The sequence below is a fragment of the Oncorhynchus nerka genome, linkage group LG3 (assembly GCF_034236695.1).
Source record: "Oncorhynchus nerka isolate Pitt River linkage group LG3, Oner_Uvic_2.0, whole genome shotgun sequence".
Classification (NCBI taxonomy): domain Eukaryota; kingdom Metazoa; phylum Chordata; class Actinopteri; order Salmoniformes; family Salmonidae; genus Oncorhynchus; species Oncorhynchus nerka.
The window spans coordinates 32,833,646-32,847,764 of NC_088398.1; the positions used below are offsets into that span (position 1 = coordinate 32,833,646).

The 14,119-nt window shown below is 41.2% G+C and overlaps 1 protein-coding gene across 1 annotated transcript; it reads right to left on the reverse strand.

Annotated features, from left to right (window-relative positions):
• Positions 1 to 742: 742 nt before the first annotated feature.
• Positions 743 to 12,631, reverse strand: gpn2 (GPN-loop GTPase 2). Its single transcript, XM_029630321.2, has 6 exons — positions 12,543 to 12,631; positions 10,408 to 10,865; positions 9,544 to 9,700; positions 9,240 to 9,400; positions 8,814 to 8,944; positions 743 to 1,443 (listed from the first exon to the last, which is right to left on the reverse strand). Exons 2-6 carry the CDS (start codon positions 10,825 to 10,827, stop codon positions 1,371 to 1,373), a joined length of 942 nt encoding a protein of 313 aa, XP_029486181.1. The 5' UTR covers positions 10,828 to 10,865; positions 12,543 to 12,631; the 3' UTR covers positions 743 to 1,370.
• Between the last annotated feature and the right edge of the window lie 1,488 nt (positions 12,632 to 14,119).

Below are 14,119 nucleotides of genomic sequence, written 5' to 3' on the forward strand. Positions count from 1 at the left end.
TTCTTATAAGAGTCCGGGTTAGAGTCCCACTCATTGAAAGCGGCAGCTCTACCCTTTAGCTCAGTGCGGATGTTGCCTGTAATCCATGGCTTCTGGTTGGGGTATGTATGTAGTCACTGTGGGGAAGACGTCATTGATGCACTTATTGATGTTTCTTTAAGTAGGGTTAGTTTTGACAGCCAATATACTGCCAATGTTCTTGGTTTTACAGGGAATAACAGTTTACAAGAAAGCAATTATCCATGGATAAAACATATCCACATTCAGTGTATATATATAAGTGTATATATTTTAAACCTCTGTGTATCATTTTACATAAGTGTATATTTTGTGTGTGTATTTTAAACCTCTGTGTTTCATTTTACATCGTTAAAGCGAGCATCTAAATCAGGTTTGGTTAGGAATCTTGCCTACTGTTTTGCACACGTCTATTGTTTTAATCCGCCTGCGAGCTTCTTTCTGTTGGCTATCAGCTGCCACCTACGGAGAACAACAGTTACCTGATTAAATTCTGGAGAGAAATGAAGGGAACTGCTGCATCAGGGTACCAGTACCTATGCTGCTGATCTGACTAAAGCTCCACTCTGAATTCTCCCTCTCTGCCTCTTCCTAATCTAAATGTGTCACAGGTCTGGGGTAGATAGGGAGATGATGATGCTCAGTTTGAGATAGTCCACCTCACCCTCTGCTGGTCTGCACCTAATACACTATAGGTCCACACAAACACAAGAGGGTACATCTGTACATGCATGTAAGACCAACTCTTCACAAACTTTATTCATGAAATGTAGAAAACACGTTTAACAGTTGATTTTGCTGATCTACAAAGGGATTCATACCCAATGTACACACCTTATAGACTGAAGGGCTGACCAAACTGCCCCACACCAGGGTATTTCTCATTTCAATATGTAAATAATTATCTGTAGTCCAGAGCTCCTGGATTTGTCCATCTTTTTCACTGGCAGAATAAGAGATCAACATTTGCATCCAACTAAACAACACACTGTAGTCTGTACTAACACTAGCATTATAAACCAGCCACAAAGCCAAGGATATATAAATTCAAACTCTTAACCCAGATTGATCCAATTCTTGGATTGTGTGGTAAGAAGCAGTTGATTTGGATTCTATTTGCAGACTGATGCTTCTAACCCTTTCTCCACCCTTCTCTCCTCTCTATATAACCAGAGGCAGCCATATCAAGATAAAAGTTATTTACGTGTTCAGTCAAAGAGTGAAAGAAAAATAGCATTTGGTGCGTTTGACACTCCCAATTCCACGGGACAAATGGTGTACTGTCGGTTCTTTGCTGGTCCAGTGCAAGCAACATCGAAGTCAGCAGCATCCATTGATGGGTGTCTGTTGTTTTACAGATCCATCACCTCCTCCTCCACGGTCTTTTCACCATCTTCAACATACCTCTCTTGCACTCCTAGAGTTCTAGGGGTCAAATTTAAGAAAATTTAATCAAAATGCTACTCGTCACATGCACCATAAACAACAGGTGTAGACCAACAGTGAAATGCTTAGGAGTGTTGACCAGTCATCTATGTTAAGCAGCACTATACAGGCAGATCTGTTTACAGCAGAACACAATATTCAAACTCAAATAATTGTCACCACTTGCTGAGACTGCTTTAAAAAAAAAAGGTCGAAATGCAGCAGTTTTTATCTCAATATCAAATCCTTTTTGGGTAACAATTAAGTATCTTACAGATTCTTCTTGACCATTTTAAATAAAAACAAACAAAAATAGCTTCTTAGCAAAGATCAATTTCTCAAGCAAGAATTTTGCTAGGACAGTCTGGGAATGGTCTGAGTGGGGAGGGGAAAATGGAAAACTAGCTGTTATTGGCAAAGGGGTTTGGAACTCTTGTTGGTCTATTTAAGTGATAATTCCCAGTCCCCTAACCAATTCTCGGTCCCTTAACCAATTGTGCTATTATGTGTTTTTTCACGTTATTTGTACATAATGTTTCTACCACAGTCTCTTATGACCGAAAAGAGCCTCCAGATATCAGGACAGCGATTACTCACCCCGTACTAAAATATTTTTTTCTTTAACGAGTCAGACGCGAAGGATTTATTCCAGACATCCGACAAGGCCCTCATCCCCGTCATTCACAGGAGAAAGAGACAGAAATATCAGGGATGTAGATCTGGGTGCCTTCGAAGGATCTGACGGCGAGTGAGTAATCTGCCTTCACCATCGGTCCTATTAGCCAATAATTGGATAATATAATAGACGAACTACGAGCACGTATATCCTACCCATGGGACATTTAAAACTTTAATATCTTATGTTTCACCGAGTCGTGGCTGAATGACGACATGAAGAACATACAGCTGGCGGGTTTTACGCGCAGCTCGCGCTCCTAGTAGCCGGGGACTTTAATCCAGAGAAATTTAAATCCGTTTGACCTCATTTCTATCAGCAGGTTAAATGTGCAATCACAGGGAAAATAACTCTTGACCACCTTTACTCCACACAGAGACGCGTATAAAGTTCTCCCTCGCCCTCCATTTGGCAAATCTGACCATAATTCTATCCTCCTGCTTACAAGCAAAAACTAAAGCAGAAAGCACCAGTGACGCAGTCAATGAAAAAATGATCAGATGAAGCAGATGCTAAGCTACGGGACTGTTTTGCTAGCACAGACTGGAATATGTTCCAGGATTCTTTCGATGACATTGATGGCATTGAGAAGTATGCCATCGATTACAGGCAACATCCACAATGAGCTAAAGGGTAGGATTGCCGCTTTCAAGGAGCGGGTCTAACCCGGAAGCTTATAAGAAAAACCACTATGCCCTCCGACGAACGATCAAACAGGCAAAGCGTCAATACAGGACTAAGATTGAATCGTAATACACCGGCTCCAACGCTTGTCTTATGTGGCAGGGCTTGCAAACTATTACAGACTACAAAGGGAAGCACAGCTGCGAGCTGCCCAGTCACACGACCATACCAGACAAGCTAAATTACTTCTATGCTTGCTTCGAGGCAAGTAACACAAACATATATCAGAGAATCAGCTGTTCCGGACGACAGTGATCACGCTCGCCGTAGCCGATGTGAGTAAGACCTTTAAACAGGTCAACATTCACAAGGCCTCAGGGCAAGACAGATTACCAGAATGTGTACTCCGAGCATGCGCTGACCAACTGGCAAGTGTCTTCACTGACATCTTCAACCTGTCCCTGACTGAGTCTGTAATACCAACGTTTCAAGCAGACCACCATAGTCCCTGTGCCCAAGAACACTAAGGTAACCTGCCTAAATTGACTACCGACCCGTAGCACTCACATCTGTAGCCATGAAGTGCTTTGAAAGGCTGGTCATGGCTCACCATTATCCCAGAAACCCTAGACCCACTCCAATTTGCATACCACCCCAACAGATCCACAGATGATGCAGTCTCTATTGCACTCCACACTGCCCTTTCCCACCTGGACAAAAGGAACACCTAGTGGCAAGAAAAAGTATGTGAACACTTTGGAATTACCTGGATTTCTGCATAAATTTGTCATCAAATTTGATCTGATCTTCATCTAAGTCACATCAATAGACAAACTCAGTGTGCTTAAAATAATAACACAAAAAGTATTCTATTTTTCTTGTCTATACTGAATACATAATTTAAACATTAACAGTGTAGGTTGGAAAAAGTATGTGAACCCCTAGGCTAATGACTTCTGCAAAAGCTAATTGGAGTCAGGAGGCAGCTAACCTGGAGTCCAATCAATGAGACGAGATTGGAGATGTTGGTTAGAGCTGCCTTGCCCTACAGAAAACACTCTCAAAATTTGAGTTTGCTTTTCACAAGAAGCATTGCCTGACGTGAACCATGCCTCGAACAAAAGAGAAGACCTAAGATTGAGAATTGTTGACTTGCATAAACCTGGAAAGGGTTAGAAAATTATCTCTAAAAGCCTTGATGTTCATCAGTCCACGGAAAGACAAATTGTCTATAAATGGATAAAGTTTAGCACTGCTGCTACTCTCCCTAGGAGTGGCCACCCTGCAAAGATGACTGCAAGCGCACAGCGCAGAACACTCAATGAGGTAAAGAAGTGTCAGCTAAAGACTTACAGAAATATGCTAACATGCTCTGGAACATGCTAACATCTCTGTTGACGATACTACGATACGTAAAACACTAAACAATAATGATGTTCAATGTTCTATGGACAGATGAAAATAAATTTGAGTTGTTTGGAAGAAACAGACAACACTATGTGAGAAAAAAAAAGGCACAGCACACCAACATCAAACCTCATCCCAACTGTAAAGTATGGTGGCGGGGCTGCTTTACTGCCTGAGTGCCTGGACAGCTTGCTATCGTCGACGGAAAATGAATTCCCAAGTTTATCAAGACATTTTGCAGGAGGCTTTCTGTCCACCAATTGAAGCTCAACAGAAGTTAAGTCATACAACAGGACAACGACCCAAAACACAGAAGTAAATCAACAACAAAATGGCTTCAACAGAGAAAATACAACTTCTGGAGTGGCCCGGGCAGAGTCCTGACCTCAAGAGAACAGTTCACACCAGACATCACAAGAATATTGCTGAACTGAAACAGACCATTGTGCAGGTATGATCCGCAACTACAGAAGAGGTTATTGCTGCCAAAGGAGGGTCAACCAGTTATTAAATCCAAGTGTTCACATACTTTATCAACCTTGCACTGTGAATGTTTACACGGTGTGTTCAATAAAAACATATAGTTGTTTGTGTGTTATTAGTTTAAGCAGACTGTTTGTCTATTGTTGTGACCTAGATGAAGATCAGATCAAATTTGATGACCAATTTATGCAGAAATCCATGTATTTCCAAAGGGTTCACATACTTTTTCTTGCCACTGTATGTGAGAATGCTATTCATTGACTACAGCTCAGCGTTCAACACCAAAGCTCATCACTATAAGCTAAGGACCCTGGGACTAAACACCTCCCTCTGCAACTGGATCCCTGACAGGCCGCCCCCAGGTGGTAAGGGTAGGTAACAACACATACACCATGCTTATCCTCAACACAAGGGCCCCTCAGGGGTGCGTGCTCAGTCCCCTCCTGTACTCCCTGTTCACTCATGACTGCTTGGCCAGGCACGACTCCAACACCATCATTAAGTTTGCCGATGACACAACAGTGGTAAGCCTGATCACCGACAACGATGACCTGACCTCCCTACAGGATGAGACCTGGCCGTGTGGTGCCAGGACAACAACCTCTCCCTCAACGCGATCAAGACAAAGGAGATGATTGTGGACAACAGGAAGAGGAGGACAGAGCACGCCCCCATTCTCATCGAAGGGGCTGTAGTGGAGCAGGTTGCGAGCTTTAAGTTCCTTGGTGTCCACATCACCAACAAACTATCATGGTCCAAACTAGAGGTCGACCGATTGTGATTTTTCAACGCCGGTACCGATTATTGGAGGACCAAAAAAGCCGATGCCGATTAATTGGCCGATTTTTTTATTTTATTTGTAATAATGACAATTACAACAATACTGAATGCACACTTATTTTAACTTAATATAATACATCAATAAAATCAATTTATCCTCAAGTAAATAATGAAACATGTTCAATTTGGTTTAAATAATGCAAAAACAAAGTGTTGGAGAAGGTAAAAGTGCAATATGTGCTATGTAAGAAAGCTAACGTTTAAGTTCCTTGCTCAGAACATGAGAACATATGAAAGCTGGTGGTTCCTTTTAACATGAGTCTTCAATATTCCCAGGTAAGAAGTTTTAGGTTGTAGTTATTATAGGACCATTTCCCTCTATACCATTTGTATTTCATTAACCTTTGACTATTGGATGTTCTTATAGGCACTTTAGTATTACCAGTGAAACAGTATAGCTTCCGTCCCTCTAGTTAGCGCGCGCTAACTAGCTAGCCATTTCACTTCGGTTACACCAGCCTCATCTCGGGAGTTGATAGGCTTGAAGTCATAAACAGTGCAATGCTTGACGCACAACAAAGAGCTGCTGGCAAAACGTACGAAAGTGCTGTTTGAATGAATGTTTACGCGCCTGCTTCTGCCTACCACCGCTCAGTCAGATACTTGTATGCTCAGTCAGATTATATGCAACGCAGGACACGCTAGATAATATCTAGTAATATCATCAACCATGTGTAGTTTACTAGTGATTATGATTGATTGTTTTTTATAAGATAAGTTTAATGCTAGCTAGCAACTTACCTTGGCTTACTGCATTCGCGTAACAGGCAGTCTCCTTGTGGAGTGCAACGAGAGAGGCAGGTCGTTATTGCGTTGGACTAGTTAACTGTAAGGTTGCAAGATTGGATCCCCCGAGCTGACAAGGTGAAAATCTGTCGTTCTGTTAAACCCACCGTTCCTAGACAGTCATTGAAAATAAGAATATGTTCTTAACTGACTTGCCTAGTTAAATAAATGTCAAATAAAATAAATAAATAAAAAATCTTGCACCTTTAAATGGACCAGAACTATTTTAGTGAATTGGCTAGCAGAGATGTGAACAACCCCCTCTCCTGTTAGGAGGGGAGGGGGAGTTTTATAACTTAACCCCCACGTCATAAATTCCATATGGAGACTCTCCCTGGCCATGCAGTATGGAGAGAGTTTCACAGTAGAACAAAGGAACTTCTACAACATCACAGAATTGGAGAACTGAACAATATCCATATTTTGGTGAATGTGTAAACGGTCGGTGAAGCCAGCTATGACCCGGTCCGTTTTGTTTCATGTTTGTGACCTTATGAAAGGCAATATAGCCACATTACCCTAACTCTGTTTATACAGGTGCCTCAGTTATGAGGTTTGCATCTAATTATTGTATAAAATGAATGAGTAAAGATGAAACTATTTGCAAAATGATGTAATATGTTGTTAACTTTTAAAATGAGAAAATCATCTTCCCTTTCAAGTTTAACTAAGGCAGGAGCCACGCCCAAGTGAATAGGCATTGGTTGGAAATGATGAACCAACCCCTTTTCTACATTTCTATAAAAGCCCGTTACCCAAAGTCACCGGAGTTCCAAATAACGGGAGGATTTGTCCTCATGTTTAAAAAGGGCGCATTTTAATTTCAACCCTACAGACCAGGAAACATGAGAGCTTGCACCACACATGAAATGGTATGAACTCTGAACTATTGATCACCTAAAGAAGTGCATACTAAACCAGCATATATCAGACTGCAGCTGAACATATGCGCAAATCTAGTACGAGAACACTGACCGACATGGACGAATTTCCAGAGTGAGATGAACCTCTCAGACCACGTGACCACATAACAAGATTCCACAAAGGAGAGGACAAACCATAATCAACTTCATGTAAATACAATGCATTGCTTTTCCGAATGAACGATCGTTAGTAGCATATGTATTTATGTGAGAATAGCTTCCCAGGTCCGATAAAGACCAATGTTCCTTAGCCTTCCTTCCCAAAACACATTCTCTTCTCTGAATCTATTGTGTTATAACCAAACTGTTTTTGCTTAGCCCAATAGGGACTTTCCTATCCTTGTTAGTAACCAATATCTATTGTTTGTTTGTTTATGCATTTCTGTGATTATTTAGTTAGTTAATAAATAAATGATTAAGCCAACTGGTGTATGGATGATTCATGGTTTAGGCTGGGTTCGTGCAGATAACCAGATGTCGTGCACCGACATCCTTGTTAATTAAATTTACAAGATTAGTTTAATCAGGTAATAATAATTACTGAGAATTGAATAAAATAACAGTCTTCACCTTTAATGATGCCAAAGACACGACACAGTACCAGTCAAAAGTTTGGACACACCTACAAAGGGTTTTTCTTTATTTTAACTATTTTCTACATTGTAGAATAATAGTGAAGACATCAAAACTATGAAAGAACACATATGGAATTGTGTAGTAACCAAAAAAGTGTTTAACAAATCAAAATATTTAACGTAGCCACCCTTTGCACAGTCTTAGCATTCTCTCAACCAGCTTCTTGGGGAATGCTTTTCCAACAGTGTTGAAGGAGTTCCCACATATAAGGAGCACTTGTTGGCTGCTTTTCCTTCACTCTGTGGTCCAACTCATCCCAAACCATCTCAATTGGGTTGAGGTCAGGTGATTGTGGAGGCCAGGTCATCTGATGCAACACTCCATCACTCTCCTTCTTGATCAAATAGTCCTTACACAGCCTGGAGGTGCGTTTTGGGTCATTGTCCTATTGAAAAACAAATGGTAGTCCCACTAAGCGCAAACCAGATGGGATGGCATATTGCTGCAGAATGCTGTGCTAGCCATGCTGGTTAAGTGTGCCTTGAATTCTAAATAAATCACTGACAGTGTCACCAGTAAAGCACCCCCACACCATCATACCTCCTATTCCATCACAAAGACACGGCAGTTGGAACCAAAATCTCAAATTTTGAAGCTGTTTGAGAGAATACCAAGAGTGTGCAAAGCTGTCATCAAGGTGGCTACTTTGAAGAATCTCAAATATGAAAGATATTGATTTGTTTAACACTTTTTTGGTTACTACATGATTCCACATGGTGTTATTTCATAGTGTTGATGTCTTCACTATTATTCTACAATGCTGCAGAAAATAGTCAAAATAAAGAAAAACCCTTGAATGAGTAGGTGTCCAAACTTTTGACTGGTACTGTATATCTATTTATAAATAACACACAGGAAAATCTAGTTTTGGTCTGAGCTTGGCCTTTAACACTTTTTACATTTAAAATGGCTTTGTTTCATAGGTTGAGCATGTGGAATAGACTGGTTTAATAACAAACACATAAATCAATATAGCAGCTGTGAGTAAAGGATACGCGGTGAACTGGAAGTCTGCTCCCACAGCGGCTGACATCATTGCTTGCAGGTTCCTCTCCTCCAGGTTGCCGAAGCAGTAGCCGTTGGCCTTGTCCACAGTCCGCAGGACCTGCGTCATGCTCTCCCTGTCCTGGAGATAGAGCACAGTGCAGGATGTCAGTGGTTAAATGGCAAAAAATGTAAATGCAAGCTTCATCCTCCAGGTTGAGACTAGTGTTTTAACCTTACCCCACCTTCTAAAATGGACCAGTATTTATTATGAGTTTTGACAAAGTATTGTGGTTGTGTTCACTAGTAGACACAAAGCAGAAGAAAAATATCTGAAACAGGGAGGTACTGAACTTCATGTCCCATAATAAATATGACCCAGAAACAGCAGATGTCCAAGAACCAGTGAACGTCTAAAGGTAGTAGCAAAGTCTCACCTGCACATTGAGAGGCACAAAAGAGACAAGGCCATAGTCTTGTATGACCCCAGCAAGTTTCTCATTTAGTTTGAGGAACTTCCTAAAGAAAGGGTCAGCAGCCAAGTGATCCAGCAGATATGTCAGGTCCATAACATCTGTGTAGAAGTCCAGGTTGAAGGCTATTCCAGAGACAGAGTAAGTGCAAAAATGAAACAAGTTCCACAGCTAAAGACAAACTGTCAAATCAAACACTTGAGGGAAACTGAGGGAATATAGCCATACAAAGCCCATATTCATAATCACCCAGGATATCTCATCTCACCCAGTTTGCCGTACTGCTCGATGAGGTCCATCTTGGAGAGGACGTTGACGTGGGGTAGCTCCACGTGCAGCATAGTGGAGAGGGAGGTGCACAGCACTGAGATAAACTTAGCTGGGTCAGCGCAGTAATGAGAGTCCACAAGGTGCACTGCAGTCAGCTGAGAGTAATTAAAGAGGGAGTGTTAGTGAGACAGTGCAGGGATTCAACTAACTGGCCCAGGTTATCCCGGTGGGGTGAGTTTGCACAGGGTGAAAAGCGAATGCATTTGTTTTGGAAACAGGCTGCCCCCCCGGGCGTGAGCCAGGTGCCCTGTTCAAAGCCTAGGCTAGATTAAGCATGTGGAGTAATGAGTATGCTTCTACTTTTATTAAAAGCAAAAGTGATTGCTTTTAATAAAAACACTATCTGCCTTCCCAATAAAAACTCGTTTGAAAATTCGAACATAAATTTCATGGAAAGAGATGCGTTTCTGGACAATGCACCACACTGTGGGATTTTAGAAGGGAGCTCCTCCCTGACTGATTTTGACCGTTAATGTCACGAGTCATTGACTGGTGCACCGCTGCTCAGGTTAATAGAACTCACTCAGTGATTTGAGCACAACCTACAGGCACTATGACTCAATACTAATAAAGCACATGCCCATAAACACCCAATACAAATAGCTAGGCCTACTTGTCAAAGCCCCAAATTCTCCATCAATGTGGCAAACAATACATTTCTTAAGTTAGCCTAAATGATACTGAATGTGTCATGCATGGATTGACATACTACAGTGTTTATTTTGGGGAATCATTCATACTAGGAATCACAACATTCCAGCACCAATGGGCACAAACATCTTAGAATCCTGAACGATCTCACCCTGAAGTTCCACTTGGCCAGTTGAGCAAAGATGTTTTTCACTGAGTTCTGGTGGGTGTACAGCTCCACCTGACCCGGACAGTCAAACAGAAAGTAACAGTCGCTATGTTCCTCTAACTTGGTTTCCAGCCAGTCCAAATTGGCCTCCAGGTACTCCATGCAGTACAGGAGTCCACCATTGGGCCCCAGGTTCAAACCCTCCATCACGTCATCTAGGGTGACCAGCTCTGAAATATCCACGGCACAGGGGTATGGGAGCCCTTCATTTGCAGGGTCCATGTTCACCACAACTACCTCCCGTCCCAAGTGACTCAAGAACTCCTGCATCCCCCGGCAGTATGTGGTTTTACCTGAGCCAGGAGGTCCTATGACCACCTGGCCGAAGCGTAAGGATGGAGTCTGCGAGGGCTGGGTGGCCATGATTACTTCTCCAAAGCTCTGACTTGTTAGATTCCCATCTGAGGAGAAAACACATGGTACATACCCATCACTGACCATCAGTGCTGAGCCACTAACCACCACATATGGTCCTTGCCTCAGGTTAGCCCATTCATAGAAGCTTTTAGCGCCTATTAATGATAGTAACTTCTGGCCGGGGGAGTTTTGTTGGGTGCCCCAACGCTTGTTCTGAATGTTAACATGCATCATTTACAGTACGGTTTCGGAAAAATATGTTATATGTATGCTATATATCAGCAATAAATAATTTTCCAAAAATGAAGGTTAAATTAGTACACACCTTTATAGGGTTGCACTTCGAACGCATCCTACAGCCTCATTGCATTTTGGTACACCAGAATTACACTCATTTCCAATGAAACACTGCGTTTCCGTTGCAGTGCGTTCGGTGTGATGCATACGTTGGATTTATCGAACGTATGCGTCAAACTGTATGCGTGGAAGGCTTCACAGAAATGGTAGCAGAAGGTGAATGTTGAACTTTTGTTACATACATATCCAGATGATGCATCATACTATTTTGGGCAATGACGCTGTCGGTGTGTTAAATAGTATATTATTGGGCTAGCTGAGGAACGCTCAACTCCGTTGTCTTATCGAGGCGGAGTTGAGTTTTGATACATTTTACTAGCAAACATTCGCCTCGATTTAAGAGAACGGAGTTGAGCGTTCATCAGCTATTATGTGTCTAGATCAGGGTTTCCCAAACTCGGTCCTCGGGACCCCAAGGAGTGCCATAACACTACACAACTGATTCAAATAATAAACTAATCATCAGGCGTTGTATCAGCTGTGTAGTGTTAAGGCAAACACCAATACCTGCAATCCTTGGGATCCCAAGGTGGACCGTGTTTAGGAAACTAGCCAGGTTAGCGCAGAAACGTGTAAAACATGGTTTACTGACTAACGTCTTTCAATTAACATGCACATTTAATAATTAGCACCATTTGTGGAAAAGGTACACAATTGTCATACTTTATTAAAAGTAAAGATACCTTAATAGAAAATGACTAAAGGAACATACTATTTGAGTAAAAAACTAACAATTTGGTTAAATGTACTTATCAAAAGTAAATGTAATTGCTAAAATATACTTAAGTATCAAAAGTAATAATTTCAAGTTCCTTTTAATAAACAAAACAGATAGCACATTGTTTTAATTTACGGATAGCTAGGGACACACTCCGAGGTCATTTACAAACGAAGCACGTGTTTAGTGAGTCCGCAAGATCAGAGGCAGTAGAGATGACCAGGGATGCTCTCCTGATAAGTGTGATTGACGATTTCTCTGTCCTAACTAAGCATTCAAAATGTAACGAATGGGTGTCAGGGAAATGTATCGAGTAAAAAATGCTTATTTTTTAAAGGAATGTAGGGTCGTAAAATGTGTCAAATCTAAAAAGTACAGATACCAGCCAAACGATTTACGTAGTACTTTAAAGTAATTTAACTTAAGTACTTTACACCACTGGTTAGAAGAGCATTCAATGCACAATGTCATGCGAAGTGATGATGCGCTAGTTAGTCATATTGCAGCTAGCTTGCTAATTAGCAGCGTAGCAAATGTATCACGACAAGTAGCTAAAATAGCTAGCAAAATGCTCCCAAAAAGACATGTTATGAGAACAAATAAGTGTTGTAAATACTACATTACGATACGAGTGAAATGTACTAACCAGCGCCACTTGCCGCAGTTAAATTTTGTTATTGGAGAAGCTACCCAAAACCTAGACAACACTGCTGTGAAACATCTAAGAATAACTAACTACTTCCGGGTCACGGTTTTTGGAATTCTTCAAAATAAAAGTCCCGCCCTGTATACTTAGTAAAGGAATAATTAGGGCTATAATGAGCACAATTATCGATATCTTTGACTTCTTATCCTACAAAGAACTACGTATTTCTGTAAGATATTATGTCATAAAATGTTAAAGCCTAAATGGTCAACAATGTTTTTCGTGTGTGTACACATTAATTGCAACTTTAAAAAGATGCTGTATATTGTGTCGCAGTAACACTGAACTTACAATGGCTAGTCCCAAGTCACTATATTTTTTTATTGTGCTTTATGGTATTTTCCTCATGACTCCTGCATGCTTTGTTAACTATGAACTTGCTTGTTTACCCAACTGTGGGACAGACTGTTTATTCTAACCACTTTTTGCCTGCTTTTTATTCATGTTACCTGATAAAATGTTGCTGTACAATATGATCTTGTTGCCATCTAATGCACATTCAAATGTCATAAATCAGCACTGCAGAGCTCTCCCTGTTCTCTGCAGTGCCCTGATTGTATTACTGCTGATGATATCTGGAAATGTGCATGTACACCCATCTACTGTTGCTAGCCCCAATTATAACTTGTGCTCGGATATCTGCTTCACTGATTTCTGCTCTCGTAAAAGCCTGGGTTTTCTGCACATTAAAACTAGAAGCTTAAAATGGATCAATTGAAAGTGTGGGTTCACAGCTCCAATCCAGATGTGTTGGTCATTACTGAGACGTGGTTAAGAAATAGTTTTTTGAACACTAATCTTAACCTTTCTGGTTATAACCTTTTTCAGCAAGACAGATCTCCCAAAGCTGGCTGGTGGAGTGGCAATCTTTTCCAAGGTACAACCTCAGTGCTTGGTTGTTTCGACCAAGTCTGTCCCCAAACAATTTGATTTGCTGGTTATAAGCATTCAACTTTCAAATAGCTCTTTGTTGACTATTGCTGGGTGTTATCGTCCACCAACAGCACCGGCCTGTACCCTAAATGCCCTAAGCTCTCTCCTGGCCCCTTACACTAAAGTCTGAATTTGTCCTGCTAGGTGACCTAAACTGAGACCACCTGACCAGGTCCTAAAGCAATGGGATTCCATAAATCTTTCTCAGATTATCACCAATCCCACAAGGTATGACACCAAACACCCAGAAAAGGCTACTCTCCTTGATGTTATCCTCACAAATAATCCTGATGGGTATCAGTCTGGTGTTTTCTGTAATGACCTTAGTGATCCCTATTTTACAGCCTGTGTTTGTAATGGCTGCTCAGTGAAACGACCTGTCCTGATTTGTCATAGACACCTGCTACAAATCTTTAATGAGCAAGCCTTCCTTCGTGACCTGGCCTCTGTAAAATGGTATAGAATTAGCTTGATCCCTTCTGTCAAAGACACTTGGACCTTCTTTTTTATATTTTCAGTGGTATTGTTAACAAACATGCCCCATAAAGATAATGAGAATTTAAAAACGGGTTCAGCCCCTGGAT